The sequence below is a fragment of the Scomber japonicus genome, chromosome 6 (assembly GCF_027409825.1).
Source record: "Scomber japonicus isolate fScoJap1 chromosome 6, fScoJap1.pri, whole genome shotgun sequence".
NCBI classification, from domain to species: domain Eukaryota; kingdom Metazoa; phylum Chordata; class Actinopteri; order Scombriformes; family Scombridae; genus Scomber; species Scomber japonicus.
Window position 1 is genome coordinate 23919132 of NC_070583.1, and position 26815 is coordinate 23945946.

The window sequence follows — 26815 nt, forward strand, 5'->3', positions numbered from 1 at the left end:
AAATCAATTGGATTCGAGAGATATGCGAATAACAGACAGACAGACAGACCTGTCATTTATAGATAGATAGATAGATAGATAATATGTCATAATTATGAGATATATTCTATTCATTACGATAATAAGTGATAATTATGAGATATTTTCTCTTTATTATAATAATATGTCATAATTATGAGATATATTCTATTCAATATGAGATAGAAGTCATAATTATGTGATAGGGCCTCTGATTTTTCTTTTATTGGTGAAGTAAATGCTACATCACAAAATAATATAAAGTTTAGTAAGTGTTGAGTATTTAATCAGCAGTGTATTATTGGCTTGGTGTTTGTTAATTATGCTTCAGTGTCTCCGCCTCTGGATGTTTTTGGGTCAGAGAGAGTTTAGTGCAACAGGCAGGGCGGAACTGCTGTTTGCAGGAAGGCGGACTAGCCAGCCACAGTTTCACACAACTATTGAGTCAAGTAGTTAGTTAATAGGCCAGTGTGCTGAGCCATAATCTTATTTTTCCTCACTGCATCGAGGAGAGTGTCGTGGCTTGTTTATGGGTGTTTTGGAGGTGTTTGAACTTCCCTCACATTCTCCTCTTTTCACGAAGGGAGGCGGCGGCGGAGCGCTCGGCAGCCATCTTTGGACCTGCCTGGGAGTGGGACTCGACTACTCTGGCACCCCACTTACTTCAAGGGTGGGGATTTTAACCTATTATAACACACAAATCTGTATGTTAGAATCGACTGACAGCGTATATAACCGGAAGAATTTGGCGAGCTAATTGACCGTGTCGGGAATGAAAAGGGGAAGAGCGCTTTTATAATCCCAAAGTGTTGTGAATTACACGACAGTCTCTGCACCGCTGAAACCTGGCCTGTCACAAGAGGGTGAGTTTCGGCTAACTGGCTAAGCTAACGTAGCAAACATCACATAGGTTAGCCTGCTAATTTAGCCACCTCTAACACATGACTCTTAAACGCTGGCGTAGTTACACCTTATATGCTGTAGATACCGAGCTGTTAAAGCAGTTAAGACGCCGTGTGTGTTGCTGGGATTGTTTTATCATATGACACGTAAGTTAACTTAGCCTTAGCTGACATTAAGTTTAGGTGTGTGCAGCTAACAGTGAACACTACAGTCAGCTCATGAAACCACAAGGCATTACAATGTAAGACTTTGTTAGTTTGACTTTTCTTGTGAGACAGTTAAAACAGCTGTTGGAAAGTGACAACTTTCAGCTAATCCCCCTCCTCCTCCTCTTCTACGTGCATTCTCTTAATTCCGCTTGCGTAGAAACTCCAGTGTGGGATCACCTAGCCACAGGTAACTGAGGTTAGCTGGCCATGAACACTAAACACGCAGCAGGTAAAGCTGAGCTACACCACGGGGTTGTTTTAAGGCTTGTTGTTGTTTTCACAGTGTCTAGCCTCAGCTAAATGACGCTTATTTGGGCCCAGTTGCCATCTTACTTTATTAATGTAAAGTAAGTCAGTAAGTGCCCCAAAAAGTCATAGTTTTGTTGTTGTTTTTAAATGATTGATGTGATAAAGGACACCCTGTTGGTTGACACTTGCTTGTTTTTGTGTATGGATTGGTGTGCCAAAAGGAAAATGACTTGATGAGTTTATATACTGCATACTGTTCACTAAAAGAGATGGCAGGCAGTTTTTGGGAGCTTTAAAAACTTTAAATTTATAGCACTGTGGGTTCAATTGCAATGTATCTCTGAGTGGTATATATCATGACTGGTACTGTATTTTTTAATTATTATCATTTTCTTTTTTTTTAGTTTTAATAGTGAAAATGTTCACCAGGCCCCATTCCTATCTCCCTATAGCTGTGCGAACAGGAAATGCTGAGAAATGCAGCAGTGAGGGCATAAATTGGGAATTCCAACCCTCCAGCTTTGTTGTCCTGTCCTGCTGCATTCTTGTGCATGTGTGAGTTAGCTGGAACGCAAAGGGTGTTTTATGAAGGTATCAGTTATCATCACTCACTTTTGTGCTCATGTATCCACAGTTGAAAATGCCATCATGAGATATGACAACAAAGCTCATTCATGAGCAACAATGTAGTAAAGAACAATGGCAATAAAGAGGCACAGTCCCACATGGTAATGAGGCTTTATTTCAGGGCCGTGGCTGCATCTGTGTGGAATAGTGAGTTGTTCAGTGTTGTTGTGAGACAAAAGATGTCTGCTTGAACTGGGGGCTGTTTCTCTCAGGCTGGGAAAGAAAGTCTTGTGACTCTAGCGTCAGCTCTGCATCTGTTTGCAGCTGATCATCTGAGCCGCATGGACTCAGTAAACTTTCCTCAGTGATCTTTTACAGTCTACATCTGTATTACAGCAGTAAAGCCCATAAGAAACAGTTTAATAGACAGCAAATAGTTTGAAGTTAAAGCTTGGTAGAGGAAATGTGGGCTCATACTACATTCTAACCCCGTTTCTGTAGATTTAATGGGTCAATTCACCTTAAATTAAAAACAAACAAAATAATAATCCCACATATTCCTTCATATCACATCCCCTAGTAGTATCTAGTCATGCAGATAGGTTTGGTTTTATGTGGTGAGGCTCTGAGATAAGGCTGAAGCCCACACCCAATTCAGGGTATCTTTCTGCTTTTACATTCAGAATAAGACAATTCTACAGCAGCAATGTTTAATTGAATAATAGATTAATTAATTGACTGAATATTATTATTTTGATCATCTTTTTTGGGTCATTTTAATTGAAAACATATTCAAAAGGTATTTTCCTGGTTTCTTGAGTCTTCTATGATAGTAAACTGAACATCTGAATATCGTTTGGGTTGTGGCTGTTGGTTGGGGGAAAACAACACATCTAAGGTTGAATCTCAGGCTTTGGTACACTGACATTTTTCACAATTTTTTGACCTTTTTATAGACCAAACTAATCTAGAAAATGATTGACAGATTAATCAATAGTGAAAATAATCTAATTACAGTTCACAATGATAGTGGTTCAAGGTTGCTGGATTAGTACCCAGGATGTTTTGGGAAGGCAAGCTTCTTTCAGATGTAATTTTCCAGTGAGGCGGCGACCACAAACTAATTATTTATCTGTATTGGATTTGGATGTGGCGACTGTGTGGATATCTCAAAACCTGATCAAATAAAACCTACCAAAAAAACTACCTGCATGAGATGGTGATCTGACACTTTAATCACTTGTGGCAAGGCTGTGACTCTATAGGCTGACAGCGTTTGGTATGTTTGAGAACATGTGTTTACCCAGTGCGTACAGGTTTAACGAGTAGTCCTATCACTGGAATGCTTTGTTTCAGTTTGCGAAGCTGCAAGTTGTTTCCTTGCTTTCTTTGTTCAAGCTGGAGACTGTCAGGTGTGTGTGAGACTTTTCTTTGTATCCTCCTCACATCTGTCTGTCTACATTACCAGCCGCTGAAGATGTGAGGGGAGGATGTCAGGACACAGCCCACTGATTTCCTTACTGTACTCACAGTTACTATGGAAACAGGAGACTTATCTTGTTCTACCTCAAGATTTCGGACTGGCCGTTCTCCACAATCGCACCTGACATCTTTTGTTCACAGAACGTCTTATTTAGACTTCCCCCGCTCAGGTTGTTACTGTACGTCAGTGAATTACTAGTTTTACATATAACATTACAATTATTACACAATATTGAAAGTGTAACACAGTTTAATGACCGAAAAAATATTGAAACATCCTCAGAAACATCTCACACCTCACCTGCAACAATTCTTCTCCTCTGCTGTCCATTCATACTGAGTGTTTTTCCATATAGACACTGTCTAATTTACATTAGCAACATATGCATGCATATTATGTCAAGGCTACATCTCTCTGCAATGCGCTAACTTTTGTTTGTCCTTTTGAACCTGCAGCTCTGAACACATATGAGACCACTGTCCTGCAGATGAGCCTTTGGAGGGGGCTTGTAAGTCGCTGTCGCAGACCCAGATAGTTCCTGGCGGCAGCGGCATTGCCCCCCATTATGCCCAACAGCAGTCGGGCGGGGAGCCTGAAGGACCCCGATATCGCTGAGCTCTTCTTCAAGGAGGATCCAGAAAAGCTCTACTCAGATCTGCGTGAGATTGGACATGGCAGCTTTGGTGCTGTATATTTTGTGAGTATTTCACAACTCAACACAATAGGCCAGGTCAAGGCAAGGAAAAAAGGGGAGGTGTTAAGACTCATTCAGGTAAAATGGTAGCAACTGAAATAATATACAACATGAGGCAGTTATGATCAAACAATATTAATATATAAATAAAACCAACCATCAAAATTGTAGATATTATTGACACTTGATTTGATTTTTCTGATTCTTTCATTTTCTGATTTTAGTAAAAGTATTGCGATTTAGTGAAAAACATTGCAACAAAAATGTTACTGCTTGCAGGTTTGTGCATTGAATATGAAAACTTTGTTGTTCTTTAGTAACATGCTGAATAAGCACTTTACATTAGTGAGCGTTACTCGGATGATGCTGATATTATTGATTGTTTGTTTTGGTATTTGGCAGAGGCCTTTAAGATCCTCTTAAATATTTCCGAATGATTCTTGACTGCCTAAAAAGGCAGTATTATTTTAGGGAAAGTGTCTTAGTGTGTGAGTGTAACACATCAAAAGCTCCCAGTAAACAGTTGAGCATGCACAACCTTTCCAGTAGAGCTGGAAAATATTGACAAAATAAAATATTGTGTATTTTTGGCCCAAAATTGAATTGGGATGTGTGACAATTTGGTTTAGATGTTGCCTTGCTTATACTCTTTAAGCTTAATGAAAAGTGGGTTACATATTCCCTGTAATGTTGATATTATGGCCAAACAGTTTGAAGCATTAATTGTTCGTGTCCAACAGCTTACATAGAGAATGTGTCAGTTAACAGCTTCTCACTTTGCTTTTAATGTTGTGAAATGTTACGTTGCCCCAATAGCTACATTGAGTCTGCATGATCTTCACTCTAAATGTCAACCACATGTAGTAAAGTGTCTAATATTGACCATGTATCCATGATACTGGTGGTGTGTCATACAGTGATTGTTAATTTGAGTTTTAATGCTACAAGAAAAACCTAATTTTGATCTTTATGACACAATATTATGATAACCAGAATTCTAGCCAATATCTCACATCAGTATTTACAATCTAGCTGCTAGCTGTACTGTCTCGGGCTGCAGTAGGGAATCTTGTAAACTACATTTTTATTATGTAGTGTTTAAAACACAGAAACCTGTCCAGTGCTTCCCTAATAGCTGCAGTCTGTCTTTTGAACTGTGGTGTGACAGATTTTAAATGTGTAAAGACACAAGTGTGGAAATCACATCATATTCCTAAATGACAAAATGGCTTTCAGGCAAATAATATGAATAAAATTCATTATCATCATTGCCCATGAATATAGCTTAAGTTATTAAAATTACCATTAATAGATTCAGTTAAGTAAAACTGAAGATGACCATATTATATGTGCTTATCTTTCAGGCACGGGATGTGCGGACAAATGAGGTGGTGGCCATCAAGAAGATGTCCTACAGTGGAAAGCAGTCCAGTGAGGTATGATAGCTTTTACTCATTGATATCATTTCAACAGCCACTTGTTACCATGTTTACTCATGTCAGGAACAAGACTGGATATATTATTAGTTGTCAAACGTATCTGCTTTTTACTGTTTTCTCAGAAATGGCAAGACATAATCAAGGAGGTGAAATTCCTGCAGAGAATACAACACCCTAACAGCATAGAGTACAAAGGATGCTATCTACGAGAGCACACTGCCTGGGTAAGAATAAAAAAGCAAATGCCAGGGATGATGATAATGATGATGATGACGATGACAAAGAAGGCAACTGCAGTGATTCATATAAAGTGATTCATAATAAGGATTTCACACAAGACATTATTTCCTTGCAGCTGGTGATGGAGTATTGTCTCGGCTCTGCTTCAGATTTATTAGAAGGTGAGTTTCAAACTTTGAACTTGGTGGTCTCTTTTGAAGTTTATCCTTGTGGCTTTTTTTTCTTAATTTACAATGCTGCTGCTGAATGTATCTCCCCCAGTTCACAAGAAACCTCTACAAGAAGTTGAAATAGCTGCAATTACCCATGGTGCTCTTCAAGGGTTGGCTTACCTTCACTCCCACAACATGATTCACCGGTGAGTGTGATCAAGTGTTTGGTAGCATGCTGGGTAGCTCTCAGGCTCTGGTCCTGTCTTCTGTGCGGTGCTGTAATAATTTCCTCTGATGTGTTTGACAGAGACATCAAGGCAGGAAACATCTTGCTGACAGAGCCAGGGCAGGTAAAACTGGCAGATTTTGGTTCTGCCTCCATTGCCTGTCCTGCCAACTCCTTTGTCGGGACACCATATTGGTACGCTTCAAAGCATGTTACATGTCTACCCCATAATACTTTCGCAAAATTCTCTTAAATATGTCATTTCTATCTTTGTATTCTGCTAAATGTGTTTGTGTTTTTTTTTTTAGGATGGCCCCAGAAGTAATCTTAGCTATGGATGAGGGTCAGTATGATGGAAAGGTGGACATTTGGTCTTTGGGAATCACCTGCGTTGAATTAGGTACAGTCACTGTTTTGTATGGACTGATTACGGCAGTTCATCTATTTTTACCCTCATAAACATCTGAAAACCAGAATTTATTGCGGCTTATAATGACTTATGATGTTCTCTGTTTCTCTATTAATTTCTCTTCAATACCTGACTCCCTGATATATCGGGCTGCTTGGTTCACAGCTGAGAGGAAGCCTCCACTATTCAATATGAATGCAATGAGTGCCTTATACCACATAGCACAGAATGAGAGTCCAATGTTGCAGTCTAGTGAATGGTGAGTTATAGAATTACAATTTGCAAACATGGTTTCTTTAAATATGATGGTTTCCATGAAGTGACTACAATTCTGTCTTCTTTTTCTCATTTAATCTCTCAATCTCTCACTTTAGGACGGATTATTTCCGAAACTTTGTAGATTCTTGCCTTCAGAAAATTCCCCAAGACAGGCCGAACTCTGAGGAGCTCTTAAAGGTAAGAATGAAACAAAAAGTTGGATGTGACAGATGTATGTCATGCTTTACGATGAATCCTTATAACCAGGTATTTGTTAAAATTCAGAAAATGAATGACAGAGGTCTTTGTGTTACTCTCCCAGCATGCATTTGTCCAACGTGAGCGACCAGAATCAGTTCTCATAGACCTGATAAGTCGGACTAAGGATGCAGTGCGGGAGCTGGACAATTTGCAGTATCGCAAAATGAAGAAGATCTTGTTTCAGGAAGCCCACAACGGCCCGACAACTGAGGCACAAGATGAAGAAGAGGTCTGTTGTGTTACTATTTCAACCCTCACTCCAGGATGGTTGTATTTTTATAGTTTTATGTCAACTTATGCTATTAGAAAGAATAGTTTTAACCATATTACTGCTGTCTGTGTTATTTGTAGGAGCCAGAGCACAGTGTGGGTAGAACGGGTACAGTGAACAGCGTGGGGAGCAACCAATCCATTCCCAGTATGTCAATCAGTGCAAGTTCCCAGAGCAGTTCTGTTAACAGTCTAACAGACGCTGGTGATGATAAGAGTGAGGTGGACATGGAGGGAGACCACACTGTGATGTCCAACAGCTCTGTCATCCACCTCAAACCAGTAAGAAGAATTAGTTCAAGGAATTATTATTACACATTTTTAAATACAACATGAGTTCACTGATTATATGTTCTATGTATTTTTGCGTGTCCTTCAGGAGGAACAGACATACAATGAAGAGTCAGATCCTCACGCCCGGCCAACTGAGGCACAGTCCCTGCCTGCACACACTCCACGGCCAAGACGAAACCGCGAACACTTCGCCACTATACGCACAGCCTCAGTGGTAATAACACAGTTATAGTGTTGACAGATCAAATTAAAAGATAGCTAAGTCCAACTAACTTTGCAATTTTGAACGTAATTGAAAGCAGGTGGAAACATTTAATCGCTTTTGATATGCTTTTTTTTAAACTGTTTTAAAATGTCTTAAATACAATACATTGGTATTCTTACATATATTGTTAAATTGTAAAATGTTTCTCTCCATCAAGCCCACATAAGGACAGGCAATGCACACTAGCTTAGGATATAAATGCTGTGGTGTGTGGCATAAGTTTATGCTTTATACTTATTCTTATACAAATGAGCATTAAATATCAAATAAAAGATACAGAGTGACATACATGTAACAAAAATATAAAGAGAATCTGTGTCTTGTGTCTTACCAGCTCACCCGCCAGATTAAGGAGCACGAGCAGGATTCTGAGTTAAGGGAGCAGATATTAGGGTACAAGCGCATGCGACGGCAGCACCAGAAACAGCTGATGGCTCTGGAAAACAAGCTGAAATCTGAAATGGATGAGCACAGACTCCGTCTGGACAAGGAACTGGAGAATCAGCGGAATAGCTTTGCCCAGGAGATGGAGAAACTGATAAAGAAGCACCAGGCATCCATGGAGAAAGATGTATATTTTCATTGTATTTATGTGTTCACCTCAGATTTACAAAACACACACTATTATTTTGCCTAGAGCCTAAATTATTATGTTGTGCATTTTTCCATCAGGCAAAAACTTTCACCAATGATGAGAAGAAGTTCCAGCAACATATCCAGAGCCAACAGAAGAAGGAGCTCAACAGCTTCCTAGAATCCCAGAAACGGGAGTACAAACTCCGCAAGGAACAACTCAAAGAGGTAGAGGATCTACCTGTGTCTGTGCCCCATGCATTAGTCACAGTTTTAGCGCACTTGCTGTTTGAAAATTGCCATCACTCAGTACTATGGAGCCAGTTCTGCTAGTGACCTGTAATGTTGTGTCCTGGTAGGAGTTAAATGAAAACCAGTCAACACCCAAGAAGGAAAAGCAGGAGTGGTTGTCCAAACAGAAGGAGAACTTTCAACACTTCCAAGCGGAGGAGGAGGCCAACTTGCAGCGCAGACAGAGGCAGTACTTGGAGCTGGAGTGCCGCAGGTTCAAACGGAGGATCTTGATTGCTCGCCACAATATTGAACAGGACTTAGTTCGTGAGGTCAGCACTCTCTCCTACATGATGCACTCTCTTTATACTTCTGGGTCTAATTAATTAACAAACTAAAATTGGTACTTATTCTTTGTCCGTGACAATCTTATCTCTTGTCTCTCCATGTGCACATAACCAGGAGCTGAACAAGCGTCAAACCCAGAAGGACTTGGAACATGCCATGCTTCTGCGGCACCATGAGTCCATGCAAGAGCTGGAGTTCCGCCAGCTCAACACCATTCAAAAGACAAGAGCTGAGCTGATCCGCCTACAGCACCAGACGGAGCTCACCAACCAGCAGGAGTACAACAAGAGGAGGGAGAGGGAACTTAGACGTAAACATGTTATGGAGGTCCGCCAGCAACCCAAGAGTCTCAAGGTGAGAGCTCTGCTCCAAATTGCTGTGATTGCAGAAACTTAATTAAGAATCATGTTTCTGTGTTGCTTGATGTTTGCTTTGAATATGAAAAATACATCATTGTACTTTTCTCTACATTGCACCAAATGACAGTCCAAAGAGCTACAGATCAAGAAGCAGTTCCAGGACACCTGTAAGATCCAGACCAGGCAGTACAAGGCACTGAGGAATCATCTGCTGGAGACAACACCAAAGTCAGAGCACAAGACTGTGCTGAAGCGTCTGAAGCAGGAGCAACACCGCAAACTCGCCATCTTGGCAGAGCAGTATGACCACTCCATCAATGAGATGCTTTCCACTCAGGCGGTGAGTCTTGCAATGTTAGGAATGTAGAATCCTGTGGTGTAAAGTTGTGAAGTAAGATCATGATGGTGCCAGTATGACTTCATGTCACCTTGTCAGTAATGGTTGTGTTAATATTGTACATTGATTCTGATCCTGTTGATCTTCCTGTTCCCAGCTACGTCTGGATGAGACTCAGGAGGCTCAGTGCCAAGCCTTACGAATGCAGCTCCAGCAGGAGCTAGAGCTTCTAAACGCTTATCAGAGCAAAATCAAGATGCAGACAGATGCTCAGCATGACCGTGAGAGGAAGGACCTGGAGCAGAGGGTGTCGCTCCGAAGGGCCCTGCTGGAACAGAAGGTTGGCTCTAAATTATTCACATAAGTACATTTACATTGCACTACCTCAGTGATTTTACAAAAAGTTTAAATTTAAATGCCCCACACACTCACACTGGGTTTTGGTCATTGTGGTTTATATAGATTTGCTCAGGTTGAAGGTAGACAAAGTTATGCTTGGAATTACGTAAACTGAGATGGCAATCCCAGTCTGGACACAGCCACACACATCTGAGAATTATGTGAAGTGAAAAAAGGCAAATAAATAAGTGAAAACACAACAAACAATGTGTTTTGTTTTATCCATTCAAAGAAATGGACATCCCTGTTCCTGTTTTATTTGTATACAGTATGGTGAGAAACATTGAATGTAAACATAACCTTTTGTTAACAAGAAAATCTAACAGGGTACAGTAAGTATAGCTGCTAACTGTGATGCAAATACTGTATATGAACAATTTTGATGTTTTGTTCTTCTGTAGATCGAGGAGGAGATGGTTTCCTTGCAGAATGAACGCCTGGAGCGAATCCGGAGCCTGCTGGAACGCCAAGCCCGAGAAGTTGAGGCCTTTGACTCAGAGAGTATGCGCCTGGGCTTCAGCAACATGGTGCTATCAAACATCTCCCCAGAGGCCCTCAGCCATAGCTTCCCTGGGGCTTCAGGAAGTTGGAGTCACCATCAGCAACAGCACCCGTCTGGGAGCTCTCCAGGGTCCCACTGGGGCAGTGGCAGTTTGGGCCCATCATCAAGCCACCAAGGCAGCCATCACCACTATCACTCCAGTCCAGGAGGGCCACCTATGCAGCAAGGGTGGGGGCAAAGTATGCAGGGAGGTCCCCAGCCATGGGGCCACCCATCAGCATCCCTGGTCTCTCGCAGCAGTGGAGGTGCACAGAACAGCCCCCAAGCAATGGGGAGGACACCCTCAGGAGGGCGGAGTGAGCAGGGCATGAGCAGGAGTACCAGTGTCACCTCTCAAATATCTAACGGGTCACACCTTTCCTTCACATAAGTCCCCTGTCAGTCCCCGGAGTCCCAGTCTGAGTACGGAGATGTAAAATCCAACAAACACAACAGGACAGAGTATCGGCTGAGCTCTGCAGCTCTCTCTCTCTCTCTCTCTCTCTGCTACCCCCCTCCCCAATTCTTCCCGTGTACAGATGTGGATGTGCGATGAAATAAATGTTGCTCAGGTCAAAAGGGCTGGAAGAGGCACAGCCCCTCCTCACAGCAGTTTATCGGCACACATTCAGATTTTTAAGTTTGTGTTACATTAGCAGTTTGAGTGTCAACACATAATACTCCCATTTTTTTAAATTGCAGCTCTCTCCTACAGAATTTTTTTAAGTATATGTTTTGTGCTATTCACAGCCATTGCTCTCATTTTGCACATGAAACACTGTTGAAAACCTTTGACACGTGTTAACTATGTCCTCAGAAATGTGGTGTCAAACAATCACAGTAAACTAATTTTGTCTAGATCGCCCCTTCCTCCCCTCACCTGGTTCATTTTCAGTTATACACTGGCCGATTCTCTGACGGTGGTTAAAGACACAGCAGTCTTGACTAAAGACGCTTTGCTGTTGTGATACCAGCCTGCTGTAATGGTCATTGTGATAAATTAGACGCCTCCTTTTTATTCAGTAGTTTTATTTCACTTAGTTTCCCAATCATCAGCCAAAATGAGACTTTATCAATTCAGAGCCAAATAAACTAATCTTAACTGTTTCCAGCGAATGCTACGACACTACTACTGTGCCTTTTTAACCTTTTTGGTTATAGAATTCAGTCTCGGATGTTTATAGTTTAATGTTTTAGACTCGGCTAGCAGATTGAGACCAGTGCCAGTGTTTAGTTCAGTCTATTTTAACAATGTTACACACCTGCATTCTTAGCTCCAGAGGTCCCAAATACTTCTCTCAGATTTATTATTATATTCACTGTGTATGCAGTAATGTTGGCTGGAGAAATAGAAGAAGTGTGAGAAATAGAAAGCAACTTGTGCATATCAGTAACTGTATTTTTAGAGTTGTGGTACTCTCGGGGTGAACTTGGAAACCCCTGCATTAAGGAGAATGTTAGTTTGCATGTTGACACAAGGAGTTATGAGGAAAAAAGTGAGACTCATTTGCCTTCAAAAATAATCCTAGTATTGATATGTTGATTTTATTAGTGCCTTTTAAAACTGCTGCCTTTTTTTAAAGCACTTTAAACCGCTAAATATTTGTAAAATTAATATTTGATTTTATTTTCGCAAAGCACCTGGTGGATGAGTGTTTTGTGGGTACGTATGTAGTAAAGTTTAGGGATTTAAGCTAACCTGTGCTGTGATTTTTAGGAGCAATGTCCCAAGTGCAGACAAGCCCTAGTGTATGGCAACAAACCGTATGCAAGTAAACGCATTTTTCCCCTTTTCTGCAGCTTTTACTGTGTTTTGAATTGTAGCTGTTAGTTATCTCTTCTGTGTTTATGATGACATTTGAATGAACATAGGATGTGAGCATGCTGCAGGCTTTTTTAGATGTGTTTTGGCTAGTTTCCATTAAACAAACTGAACCGGCTTAACTGTTGAGTCCTTAATGTGCAGGCAGGTACAGTAGGTAAAGGTAAATGTCATGACCATGACAGCAGGCTTGGCACTACAAAGAAAACTGCAAGACAGTTTTCAAAATTTTTAACACGCAGTAAAGCAACACTAAAAATTGAAAAGGTGCTAAGTTAGAAACTTTTACACAATCTCATCATAACCCGAGAACAAGGGTGACTAAATTAAGCACATGTTGATGTCATCGTAGTGCACAAATGTATAATTGACTCAACGGCACACTGTAAGATCAGCAAAAATGAATAAATGTGGCAGAAAGCACTTAGGTATTTCCTGTGATTGCCCCAGCAGGTCCCTTTTTTTTTTTTTTTTTTTTTAAAGATTCTGGTTCTGCTCAGTCATTTCTTCATTTCTGTCTTCATTTTCCAAACAAATATTGTAAAGACACCTACTGAAATAGGCCTTTTAAGGATAATGATCTAGAGATAATGAAGATATATGCTTCCTTCAACCATAAAGCTGGAGTGAAATGTTCATGTGTATATTTTATGAATGAAAGAATTTAAAAAACATAACTCACCTTTTAAGAAAGTCATTTGTAAAATTGTAAAATAAACTTTATTTAACTGACAGACCACACAGATATTAGCTAACCTTTCCAACTGAAGATCAGTTTATCTGGATGTGGCTTATTGGATGATTCGTACACAGACGAAATGCCTCACACGCTTGTACAGTATTGGCTGTCATCTCCTTTAAATCAGTCAGTCAACTGGCTGTCTTTGAACATTATCACTCATCTCCGTCTACTTCCTATCACATTTGAAGACACAAAAATGCTGGGGTCTTTTTCTTTTAAGAGGTGGGATTTTTCATTTTTCTGCACATGTATATATCCTACCTAGAACATATGCATTATATCAAGTTACATATGGTTTGCTCCCAATTCTCAAGATTTTTTTTGTTCCAGCTACTGTAACACAACAGGATATTTACATTGTTATTTCTTTTCTGATTTGTTAATATTTGGTAATGAAAAGGGGAATGTATTTATCATTATTGGATCTTACCTTAAGTCAAAAGCCAAGGCCATGAGTTTGAATGTTAGGCCAATCAAACCTCACCTACATGCCAACCTTAAGTTTGTATGCAGACATTCTGTTCACTTTTATGTCAATGTTGTGTGTGAGGGAGTCTGGATATTGTTGTTGATCATTGTCAGTTATGAGACATCTCCACCAACCTGGATCTTTTATTTTTTTTTCTTCTTTTTTTTTTAAACTTTGATGTCAAATTTTGTCCTACTGACTGAAAGCATATGGGATACTGAATGAGAACCAGCAACAGAGAACATGGCGATCTTTTCTATGGTCAAACACTGTGCCATACCTGAGTTGCCAAGCCCAGATACCACTGCATTATATCATCGCCATTGGTTTTACCTATCACTGGGCTGATAGTATGAAATGTATGAAACATTAAAAAAAAAAAAAGTGCGTTCTGGTCCAGTGGCCAAAATAAACAAAGGGTTGAAAAGATGGCTTGGTGACAAATTATGAAAAGAGATTTCTTTGAAGATGTCAGTATTCTTCTTTTGGCACATTACCACTACAACTCATAACCTGTATTAAAATGTATAGATGGTGGAACATGTTATTGAATGTCTGAGAGATTATGAAGATACTACATATGAGATGGTAAAGTACTAAAAGTGGATTTAAATTGTGTAAAAAGATTCATAAAACAGAATAAAAATAGGATCAAATGTACTATTTTGTTTGTATTATATTTACCATTGTGTTGGCAGAGGGATATGAACAGAAATCAGCTGTAATAAAGTAATTTTAGTATATCTCGCCTTGTGTTTTTTTTTTTCTTTTTTTCTTGGACATCAGTTTTCAGAATATGATATTAAAGGACAGGCTTTTCATGTTTCTGGTCTGTCTTAAAACAAGCCAGGAGCCCAAATGAACATTAAACAAGTTTTTTCTTGCCACAATTAATTATTCATGTTCATATTGGCTTTTACAAGATCCCTTCATAATGCACTTACAATGTAAGTGATGGGGACCAAAACCCACAAGCCTCCATCTGTGCAAAAGGTTATCTGAAGCTAACATGACAAAGCTGTTTAAATCAGTCTATATGTTACTATAGTTACTATATGTCCACAGCTTAACATGGAAGCACAAAGAGGGAATTTGATACTAAAAAGACTGTAAATGTGGCAGATATCCACTTGTTGACTGATTTGAAGCCTCATTTAGACTTTAAATTATCTTTAAATGCATTTTTGGACACGCTGGATTTTGGCCTCACTCACTAATAATGAAATCACTAATAGCCAGTATGAACAGCAGGAATGATAACAGTACAGAAAACCTCTTTCAGTGTTCATGTGGCAACCTGACTGTTGTTTTTAGACACAGCTTTAAACCGTCACAAAGTGCAAAAAATAGATACCACTTTATCACCGTGGCAACAATAAATAATTGTAATTTTAGCCAAAGGAAGTCTGCAGTTCCGGCATTCTTCAGTCTTTTGCTAGATGTACATCCCACAGGTTATAGCTGATTATAGGAAATGTTTGCTTGTGATAAATGCTGATATTTTTCAGGGAGCTGTAGTGTTTTACTCAACTTTAGTTTGGATGTACAGCAGGTGTATACCATTATCCAGCTAGTTACAGAAGCTAAATATGTATGTTTAAAGTACATTTATTTTGGCTGTAAAAGGACTAGACTATTAAATGCCCTTATCTCATTTTTTAAAAGCTGCCTAGTTTTATATGTAATAATATGCCCAATATACTTTTTTATATTGGAATCTAGACTAATTACTTGTTATATTGAAATAGAGAAATGGATCCCCTTTGCAATCATTCTAATGAGCATATTCTTTGTGCTCTGTGCTTTATATTATTATAAATCATCGAGTCTTTTTATTTAATTATTATTTTTTAGCCAATTTACAACCATTAAATGCAGCTCATACCTTATTACACACGTTACTTGTTTTCTGACTCAAATTAACTGAAATTAGACTCTAAACCATCTAATCATTCACCAGTGTTAATAGATCTAAAGGGCAAATACAATCTCTCTCTCTCTCTCTCTCTCTCTCTCTCTCTCTCTCTCTCTCTCGCTCTCTCTCTCTCTCTTTCTCTCTCTCTCTCTCTGTGGGTCCATCCTAATAGCCACACTTGCAGTGTGCAAGTGTTCAAGGGGCTATTTCTGTGACATATTTCTTTTTACTGTCACAGTACCTGTTGAGAGGTTTATCAGAGCTCACTTGAACACACCCCTCACTCAATTATTCAATTCATATTCAAGTATTCTTTTAAATGTTTTAGTACATGTCTGTAGGGGATCTAAATGACCTTTCTGATCTAATGTGCCTTGTATGCTAATATATATTTGTTATGGCAGTGATTCTCAAAATGTTTCATGTCAAGGAGCTCTAAACTGACACAAATTAGACGACAGATCCCCATTTGATAAAGTTGTGTCTCAGGATCCACATCTGGTTAGATTTTTGTTTTGAGATGTTTTATTACAGAAAATATATTAAACCCATGACCAAAATAAGCAGAGCTTCTTTCATTTTATTAATTAAGTCATTCCCCTTTTTGCTCAGTCGGACCCTACTTTGAGAACCCGTGGTCTACAATGTAGTAGGTGGGCGGAGAGTGAAGAGTGAAATCTATAAACAGAATATTCATTCTTTCACACTCTCTCTTCCCAAGATAACTTTTACTTAATGACATAATAGTGAAATTCAAATATTGCCCATTTATCAGTGGACTCCCGGCAAGTCCCTCAAAAACCTAGTTTGTGAATCACTGTGTTATGGTTTCTAAGCCTTGATGTATGCAAATGAATCATTTTCAATCAAATATTATAGGTCGGACATATTATAACCACTTGGTCATTTATTTGAGCCCTACATTAGGACAGTCAGTGTGGGTGTTGGCGTGGTGGATGACGCACGCTCTCTCTTTTGCACGACACCGGAAATAGACGCAACGTGACGATACGTGACGAGCATTGTAAACAAAAGTCAGTGTTTCTTGCAGAAGGAATGCCATCTCAACAGTCTTTCATTTGAGTAAGCACACAGTTTTACAGCACGAATCTATATCAATTTAACAGCTTATAAAATAGTGCAGAATGGAATTGTGACACAATGTAGTTAACGTCGCATTAACGTCAATTAAAGTAGCTCCAGCTTGATTGACTTGTGTAACTGAACTGCTAATGTTTGCATTGGTGATACCTGAATCACGCTAAAGTTAACCTTCAATGTCAAATTAAACATTTCATGATTAGCTGAACAGGGTGAACGAACTAGGGGCTAGCATTAGCAGTTTAGCACCAATACTTTATATTGTAGCGTTAGCCGCCAAGCTAGCGGGCTAGTCCCCGTTATTATCACTATGACAACACTACAACATGAAAGGTAAATGATTGTAAAGGTGCACAACTTATTTTATATAATAGCACCTTTCACACAACTTTTTCACTTTCACACATTTACAAAAAGAAATCTGAAAAGTAATTATGAGTGGCAATCAAATGTAGTGGAGTAAAAATGACAACATTTCCGTCTAACATGTACAAAGCAGTACACAATGGAAATACTCAAGATAAGCACAAGTGCCTGAAATGTGTACTTCAGTACAGCACTTGAGTAAATGAACTTTATTATGACACAAATGTAAATGTATATCTTTGTAACATGGGATAGACTAGCATAAACCAAATACAGTATAATAACTATATGTATATTAAAATGTATATTATTTACAGTATTTCATTTTTATTGTTTATGCATGTATAAAAAGTTGAGTGAAGGAAATAATGCAAAGTAGAAAGTCCCCCCACACTGCCAGCTTACTAACATAAACAGTAACATTTTGGTCATGATATGAAGTCACAACATGAAACATGATTTTCAACATTTTCCAAAATGGTTTAATACACACAGTTATCACAATGGTAATGTAAATGATGCAAAGTCTGTATAAACGGTATTGCAAAATCTTTAACAGAAGATAAATTCATATTGTCTGACCCATGAATGTTAATTCAAAGTAAAGGAAAAAAACAAGAAAGTCACAGGAGAGGTAAATATTTTAAATAGACTCAGTATATTCCAGCAGTTGCCACATATTCTTCTATCTGTTGTTCTGCTCACAGATCTCCAGGATGTTGTGTGAAGTCCTGCTCTCATCACTATGGTTCCTTTTTGTCATTTTCTGGGTCGAGACGATAAGTGTGTGGCTGTTTCTCTCCATGTTCTACCAAGACCGGGCATTTTACCACTGGGGAGACGGGTAAGACATGTGATCTTTTGGTTTTCATACCATCCCTGCAGTGACTGTGGTTTTCCCATCAGATATATAACTTTGTTCCCTCCACAGACATCTAGAGGTGAAACAATTAGTCAGTGAATTGGTTTGTTGAAACTAGCAAATATTATCTAAAAATTACTTTTGTTGTTACTGATGCAGATTTAGTTTCTATCAACATCTATGATGTTAAACTAAATATCTATTTTACTGTACATTTTTAGATATTTGCTCAGACAAAGCAAGACCTTTAAATATGCTCACTTTATGGAAATATGAATGTGTATATTTTCACTCTTTTCTGACATTTTATGGACCAAATTAATAAATAATAAAGCACCAATCTTGTCAGTGAAGTAATGGGAGAGAAGAGAGGGTAGAATGAAATGCAGTAAAGTTTAAGACAAGTTGATTTTCTTGATAAAACCTAAACTTAGACCTTAGGATCCTTAACTCTGTCCTGAGTTGATGGATGGAAAAACACTTAAGAGCTAATGGGCAATGTCCATAATGGTATCTGTGTGTGCCTGTGTGTGTATAGTTCATGGGTTAGTGAGTACATGTTCTTTCTTTTGATTTTACAGGGTATTTACAGATGATACTGGACAGATGATATACATGTTGAGCAGGTAAGTACTTGACAAATCGAGTTTGTTCCATTTGTTTTGTAATATGAGCTTTCTGTATGGAAGGTATAATGTCTTATCTGTCTCCACAGAGTTGATACTCCTATACAGAGAGAGACGCAGACCTGAGACAGAAGAAGATCAAGAACTCAGCTGAAAGGACTCTGAATAGACGACTGTTGCAGTTATGTGACTCGAGATGGAAAGCAGTAGCTGTGTTTCCTTTGCACTGACTGGCTCGCACACTGATGTGCACAGTCCTTTTTAACATAGGTAAATATAGTAAGTCCACTTTTAGTAATAAGTGGTGGAGAGTTGCAGCATGAACACAGAAGGAGGTCCTCGATGAATTAAGTGTATAACACCCACTGTTGCATTTTTATTTTCACTTTCACATTTTGGGGGAAGCTAAATGAGTGAAGCAGCAGGTGCTTTGGGATGCAATGGCTGATTTCAGTGCATTTCACTTTTATTTGTTGTGTTGAGACTTGCACTGAGATGGTGTTATGATCATATTGCTCTTCTATGCAAGTAACGTCAATGCTATCTGCAGCTGTATTTGTGTTTTAAAATGTCAGATTTCAGTAAGTCTGTTATCAGCTAGGCACATGAATATTATGAACAATGATCAGATATGTTGGTGAATGTTTGACGTCACAATCTTTAACAGGAGAACATTTGAATGTTGGATGTGGTGGAAGTTTGGACCCTGGATAGATAATCATGGATTTACGATGTGGTCTACAGGTTTACAAGACTTTTCAAAAAATAACCATCAAACACAGTAGATCAACTCTAAAGAGGATCAACATGCAGTAACAGTTTTATTTTGCGTCTAAAATACGAAAGTAAAATTGAAGAGAATGTACTCCATGATAGGACTACTCTCTCAAAACATCTGTTCTACCCAGTAAATTCAATAAATACATTTTATTTTCAAGCCTTTGAGATTAATGATATGTCCAGAAATGGTTGTCATCCTCTTTGCTTTCTGTCTTTTAAGTGATTTACTTTTAAACAAGATCAATGTCAAATTTTGCTTTCACTTTGTATCTGAGGCAATGTTGCTTTGTATGAATGTACTGAATAAATTCAGGTATTTTCAAGCCATGCCTTTATTGAGTATTAAAGGAAAGAGTCATCATTTTTTAAGTCTGTCTTAACTCAACACTTGCTGTAATCATTCCTCCTGTTTGTACAATGAAATATATCTTATCTTATACTGGCTATCAAAAGATCACCTTCAAATCAATCTGATGCTTATATGAGGCTCCAGCAGTCTGAGTTAGTCATATCGAGTCGACATGTTGACTATGTTGACATTCTTTTTAGCGTAAAACTCCCCGTCTGTGTTTCCTCGTACAACGTTTCCTTGTTCAGCTGCGGTGGAAGTATAGTTAGAAAAAGAGGGATTTTAAAACTAAAAAGACTAACAATGAAAGATATTGATTTGACTAACTTGGATAGGCTGATACACTTTTAAATGCACTTTTGCACAGAGGGAGACTTGTGGATTTGCTGTACATTGTAAATGTACAGTATGAACAGAAGGAATTATTATGGCAACAACAACAATTTCCAATATTCATATGGGCACCTGAGTATTGTTTTAAAAACATTTAAAAACCTGCCTTTTAATATTATATTGTGTATATAGCAAAGCACAATACTATGTGGTCCAAGAACAAACACAAGGCAATATATACTGACATGACTTTACAGCTGATATGTGTTCATATCCCTATGCCAACACAATGGACGGAGCTACCATATGGGCAATCTAGTGCCCAGGTGCCCTTGATTATAAAGGGTGCTTTTTATTGTCGGGGCTCAACAGCAAAACTACATAAACCTTGACCTTTTCTCTTGGATGTTGACAATTATGGTTGCCATCAGAAACCTTAAATATCAAAATGAAGTATGGATTTAATAGGCTGGCTTTCCACCGGACAGCAGTGTTATCCAATCAGAATAAATAAGTTTAAAAAAAAAAGATTTCCAAGAAAATTGAGTCTCATGATTGACTTTTTTTTTTTTTATGTATTTTTGATTGGTTGGGTAAGTGATTATTGGTTAGCAGGTCACAATGCAATGTGGTTAGGTTGTATCAATTAGTGTGTGGGGAATATTTTCAATTAGAGGGAAATGGACAGTGCCGGAAATAACCACACAAAAAAGAAGTAAAAACAAAAAGTAACATCAATTATTTTATGGGGGGACGGGGGGCTGTTGTTGTTAAATGTGTGAACTTGTCCTTTAAGTCCTCACATGCCACAGCAGTAGGGGTCGCTATAGTAAAATGTGGAGCTCTTCAGGTTTGTATCTCCGGGTCACCATCCTGTCTTACCGGGACAAAATAAAGCAGTAACAGTTCAGTACACTTTGTGATGGCAGGTCACATTTAACAGCTGCATGAGGCTTTATTTTGGCCTGAGATATACACACAGGACTTATTAGTGTTGTTTATTTGTAAAGAACCAAGAAGTTTGCTTTCTGTTGTGAGCAGTTTGTGAACAACATGGCTCCAACGATTCAGACACAATCTCAACGAGAAGACGGCCACAGGTAAAAAAGAAAAAGAAGCTTCCTCGAGTTAGTTAGCTGGTTGTTATCGAGTTAAAGTAACAGCAACGATGAGAATTTATTATTATTATTATTATTGTTGTTATATGGAGATTCATTTGTTAGTTGTGCATAATGTTAAGCAAAAACAACAACAACAACAAGCAAACTAAACGTAAAGTTACCTCAATGCTAACCTGCTCGCTACGCGCTAAACTTACCGTGATGTAGTGTTTATTAACTCACTTTCTTGCGTTTAAGTAGAAATAGCTAACGATGTGTTATTGGTAAAGGTAAAATTAGCTCAGGTTAGCCACACAATGCTAACAGTCACCGAACAGAAAATGTATTTTATTGATAGCTATAAATAATAATTATGGCAATATTGCATTCATATTATCCATGTGTCACCATCACTAATACTCACAGTATAACGTTAAAACCTTCAGGCAAGGCAAGGCTGCTTTATTTATATAGTGTGTATATGTGCTTTATATAAAAACAAACATGTGGCAGTAAGAATTGGAAACAGATAACATAAAAACATACAATTTAAAAAAAAACAACAAACAAACAAAAAACCCAATAACATTAAAAATTGGAAACATTAAGACATACAATTAAAAACAAAACAACCCAATAATAATAATACAAATAAAACAAAATACAGAAAAGTAGAAACAGAGAAAAATAAAATAAAAACTAGACTAAAATAGCGCATAAAATATAGGTTTGCAGCATAAAATGATTTGCTTTAAAATAATTAAAAGGACATACAGTGCAAATGAGAGATTACAATGTAAAGTGCTTTAAAAGAGTTCAATCATAAGCACAGGAAAAGAGAAATGTTTTTAACCTGGATTTAAAAATGTTCACGTTTGGACGACATTGCACAATACTGTAGACATCCAAATGAATAAATAACACATATGGAATTGTGTAATATGTGATAAACAAACCATGTGTGTCATATTTTAGATTTAGATGGTTGCCACTGTTTGCCTTGATGACAGCTTTGAATACTATTGATAATATCTTAACTATCTTGATGAGGAAGTCAGCTGGAGTGGTTTTAAATTAACAGGTGTGCCTTGTCAAAAGTAAATTGGTGGATTTCTTGCCTTCTTAACGTGTTTGAGACCATCGGTTGTGTTGTGTCGAAGTATTGTTCGTACATAGCAAACGGCTCCAAATGATGAAAAACACAGTTGGAAAGTGTTCATTACCTTTCCCTTGAAATGATCTCACTGTGTAACAACATGTATAACAGATGATTATATTCTCTTTCAGTCGGCAGTCATCTCACAGAACAGTCCCAGAGAGGTGAGTAGATTGAACGTATTAAATATTTGCTGTTGTGTACAATCATTTAATGTGTGCCTCAATTGAAGTGGTTCTGAGCTACGTGGAAAATGACCACTTTTGTCCTCTACTTGTCTTCTCATGACAGGTCAGGAGTGGTTTGCCGGGTGAAATACTGCAACAGCCTGCCTGACATTCCCTTTGACCCAAAATTCATCACATATCCGTTTGATCAGCACAGGTAAAGACCCTCACCCAGTTGTCTCTCCTTATTAATTGTGCATTGAGTAGATATATTCAATTAAATCTTTATTTCAGACCAATTCGGTCCATAAAAACACACATACATCAACAACAACACAGACACAGCTTGATGCCTGTTTATCTGTTGTGGCAGGTTTGTACAGTATAAAGCCACCTCTCTAGAGAAGCAGCACAAGCATGAGCTCTTGACTGAGCCCGACCTTGGTGTCACCATTGATCTCATCAACCCAGACACCTACCGCATAGACCCCAACAGTAAGTAATTCTCCATCATATCACATTAAAATCTTTTTAGTGACACTATTGGATTATAAAAGGTCTGTGGAGACTAAACCAATCTTTTTAAATTGTCAGTACTGTTGGATCCCGCTGATGAAAAACTGTTGGAAGAGGACATCCAGGCTCCGTCCAGTTCTAAGAGGTAAACTACAAAATATGCAGTTTGATGTTGCTACAGATCCATTTGGAGACTTTCTATTGAGAACCTTTTCTTCTTCTCTTAAAGATCACAGCAGCATGCTAAAGTGGTCCCATGGATGAGAAAGACAGAATATATTTCTACAGAGTTCAACAGATATGGTGTCTCCAACGAGAAAGTGGAAGTCAAGTAAGTTATATAAATACGTTAACCTTGAAATAATCTAATAGTATAAAGGTGTAAGATTTTCTGTGTGTAACTTAAACCTAAATGTTTTGTGTTTTTAGGATTGGAGTGTCTGTCAAACAGCAGTTTACAGAGGAAGAAATCTACAAGGACAGAGACAGCCAAATTTCTGCTATTGAGAAGACATTTGAGGATGCACAGAAATCGGTGAGGGGAGATATTACTATGCAGCCCACATTCTTGTCCTTTTTTATATTACAAGTCACTTAATCACGAAAAAGCACATTTGCATGTATAGGGGTTGTGGTTTATGTGTAAAAAAGTGATATTGCTAATAAGCAAAAAAATATTTTCTTACTACATAATGTCTACATACTGCTTTTGTGGCACCCTCAAAAAATGGCAACATTCATGCTTCCTTTTTTTGGCACACAGTTCTCATCATCTTTGTTTTCTTTCCCTGCTCTTCTTGACCTGTCAGTTATTTTTGTAACATTATCTGTAAGGGAGCTTTGCTCTTAACATATCTCATTGATTAAATGTAATTAGTATTTCACTGATGCCTTTCCAAATTGGCTTAAGTGGCAATAGTGTATTGCACATATCTGAGAATGTTCTTTTATTTCTCTACAGATTGCACAGCACTACAGCAAACCCAGAGTTACTCCTGTGGAGGTGCTTCCTGTGTTCCCAGACTTCAAGGTGAGCTCACTACTTATACAAAATAACACAGCACTTAATTTACTGACATTTAGAGTCTGTTGATTAAATTCATGCTATAAACTGTTTAAACCTCAGTTACTCCAAGTTGTTCGTAGTAATTGCTGGCTCTCTCTGGGTTAAGATAATAATTTTTGTGTACGCTGTTTCCCCAGATGTGGATCAACCCATGTGCTCAAGTCATCTTCGACTCTGATCCTGCACCTAAAGACATATCAGGACCAGCTGGAGTGGAAATGATGTCTCAGGCCATGATCAGGTATATACAAATGATCTGTTATGTAAATATGTGTAACAACAGCAATATTGTGCATAAACACTAATTTACTTTCAATGTCACACTGCAATACAGAGGTATGATGGATGAGGAAGGAAATCAGTTTGTGGCCTACTTCTTGCCCAATGAAGAAACAATTCGCAAGCGCAAGAGAGACTGTGACGAGGGCGTGGATTACATGGCAGAGGATCTGTAAGTAAACATATCACATCAAGTTTTATGATTAATAACCATTTATCCTGTTTTAAGTTGTGGCAATTTACAGTAACTATGGATTCATTTTCTGTATTTCAGGTATGATTATAAGATTGCAAGGGAATACAACTGGAATGTGAAGAACAAAGCCAGCAAGGGTTATGAGGAGAACTACTTCTTTATCTTCAGAGATGGAGATGGTGTTTACTACAACGAGCTGGAGACAAGGTAACCCATTACAAGAGACTCTTTTGTTGTTGGACCCTGTTATAAAGAGGATGGCATACACTTCAAAGGAAATATTTGAAGCTAGTGTTTTTTGGATTAAATATGTGTAAAGAGTGTCGAAGGTTTCAGTACCCCTTCACAAGGAGCTTTCAGAGGGAAGTGTTTGGCTGTGTCCTCTTAACGGTTTTTATTGTGATCTGCAGGGTGCGACTGAGCAAGAGGAGAGCTAAGGCTGGAGCACAGTCGACCACAAACGCTGTGCTGGTGTGTAAGCACAGAGACATGAACGAGAAGGAGCTTGAAGCCCAGGTGAGTGTCACCTTCCCCTTTTGTTTTTGTTGTCTTGACATTACACTTAACTCATTTACTACTTCTTGAAGTCTTTCAGCCTATAGTGATGCATATGAACTTTCAACTGCAGTTTGTTGGGATATAGAATAATTTAAATTATGATTTGTGCCTGGTGAACCTAAGGGGTACATTAAATCATAGAGAAAAGATGTATTATTGATTTTTAAAAATACATTTCTACTTAAAATACAAGTATTTAGCAGTATTTAAATAGTTGTAATCCCAAACCAAAGTAGCACTGGTTTTGGGGTTTGTAAATATGATAACATTTACAGTAAGTGCCATGTTTCATGTATCTCTGTATTTAACAGCTTTTTACTAAAATGCCTCAACCTATCAAAATTGATGATCTGTAATAGTGAGAGCTATAAGCTTAAATTCTTAGTCATTCTCTGGACAGTAGTAGAGTACTGATGACATTTCCTTTATTGTGATTCTCAGGAAGCACGTAAAGCTCAGCTGGAGAACCATGAGCCAGAAGATGAAGAGGAAGACTTGGACAAAGACTTGCAGGACTCTGGTCAGTTTTCTTTTATTCTCTACCAAAGCAACTCTCATCATTATATTTCTACTGGTTTGGCTACCTGCTGCACTGTAGTAGTGGAGTGTCTACTACAATTTTCATGATCTGCATTGATTTCTTTATGTGATACTTGAATTGTTTTCTCCAGGTGATGATAAAGACAAAGGTAGCGGCAGTGATGCAGAGAACTCTGGCAGTGACTCTGATCGGGAAGATGAAGAGCCGGAACAAAGGGGAGAAGAAGATGAGGATGATGAGGACAGAGCAGCGAAGAGAAGGAGGAAAGCAAGCGGGAGTGGCAGTGAGAGTGGCGAGGACAGGACCAGGGAAATGCGAGATGAGGAAGAGATCTTCGGTAGTGACGACGACAGCGACGACAACGACGACAACGAGCCCAAGAACTCAGCCCGGAGCAGCGGGGATGAGGGTAGTGGGAGCGAGGATGAAGGAGGCAACAGAGGAGGCAGCAGGAGTGGCAGTGCCTCTCCAGCACACAGCGACCGCAGCAGCGACCGTTCAGAGGCACGGGCGCAGAGTGGAAGCGGAAGTGAGAGAGGCTCAGACTCCAGTGATGCCAGTGACAGTGAATAAGGTCTGTGGTCTGGACAGCATGGAGATGGCCACCTATTTCCTATTTTACCTGTGCTTTCAGTTCCAAACATGGCAGCGCTATGCTGTTGCTGTCCCTTTATACTAGTCCGGTCTGGAGCTGTAGTCTCTTGATGATTGCAAATATCAAATCAAATGTGTGTGTGAGATGCTCATTACTTTGGACTGAGGACATCTCTCTTTATTACAATTTATTATTTGTAGATTTAGCTCATGCACCAGTAGCTGTTTGTATGCCATTCCTTTTTTTCTGTCTGTCAGATATTTAGTACAGGATTGTGTAAAACAAAAATAATTTTCACACATTATTGTGTTATGGCTTTGAAACTGAAAATAAAATGCAGGTGATGTTTTTGTAAGAATATCAGTGTTTTTTTTGTTTTTTTTCCTTATTTGAATTTCTACTGTATTTAAATCAGTCCATAAAGCATGGCAGTGTCTGTGCTCCTTTTTTTAGAATCATTTTTTAGAAAATGTGATTACTTTGGTTTCAGGCACAGTTGACAACATTGCTATAAAATGTTGAAAATACCATGAAGGATTCATTATTCTTGT

The 26815-nt window shown here is 38.5% G+C and overlaps 2 protein-coding genes and 1 long non-coding RNA gene across 4 annotated transcripts; all 3 read left to right on the forward strand.

Annotated features, from left to right (window-relative positions):
• The first annotated feature begins 427 nt into the window (after window positions 1-427).
• taok1a (TAO kinase 1a) lies at window positions 428-14501 on the forward strand. 2 transcript variants are annotated; one of them, XM_053320686.1, is made up of 20 exons: window positions 428-881; window positions 3885-4126; window positions 5488-5559; window positions 5685-5786; window positions 5918-5963; window positions 6064-6160; window positions 6262-6375; window positions 6489-6580; window positions 6755-6848; window positions 6964-7045; window positions 7170-7337; window positions 7460-7660; window positions 7758-7886; window positions 8272-8508; window positions 8610-8738; window positions 8870-9073; window positions 9204-9443; window positions 9576-9788; window positions 9943-10125; window positions 10586-14501. In XM_053320686.1, the coding sequence occupies exons 2-20, from the start codon at window positions 3995-3997 to the stop codon at window positions 11114-11116; spliced, it is 3066 nt and encodes a 1021-aa protein (XP_053176661.1). In that variant the 5' UTR covers window positions 428-881; window positions 3885-3994; the 3' UTR covers window positions 11117-14501. The 2 variants fall into 2 exon arrangements, with proteins under 2 accessions (XP_053176661.1, XP_053176662.1); XM_053320687.1 differs by having other exon boundaries at window positions 428-688.
• A 2191-nt stretch (window positions 14502-16692) lies between these two features.
• LOC128360582 (uncharacterized) lies at window positions 16693-19726 on the forward strand. The gene is made up of 4 exons (XR_008321506.1): window positions 16693-16756; window positions 17848-17984; window positions 18584-18628; window positions 18718-19726. It is a non-coding gene; the product is annotated as an uncharacterized LOC128360582 (long non-coding RNA).
• Window positions 19727-20964: 1238 nt separating this feature from the next.
• On the forward strand, window positions 20965-26696 carry paf1 (PAF1 homolog, Paf1/RNA polymerase II complex component). Its single transcript, XM_053320751.1, has 14 exons — window positions 20965-21190; window positions 22478-22510; window positions 22638-22730; window positions 22887-23008; window positions 23108-23174; window positions 23259-23360; window positions 23459-23564; window positions 23991-24059; window positions 24233-24336; window positions 24430-24546; window positions 24649-24777; window positions 24981-25086; window positions 25570-25648; window positions 25800-26696. Exons 1-14 carry the CDS (start codon window positions 21144-21146, stop codon window positions 26240-26242), a joined length of 1617 nt encoding a protein of 538 aa, XP_053176726.1. The 5' UTR covers window positions 20965-21143; the 3' UTR covers window positions 26243-26696.
• Window positions 26697-26815: the final 119 nt, after the last annotated feature.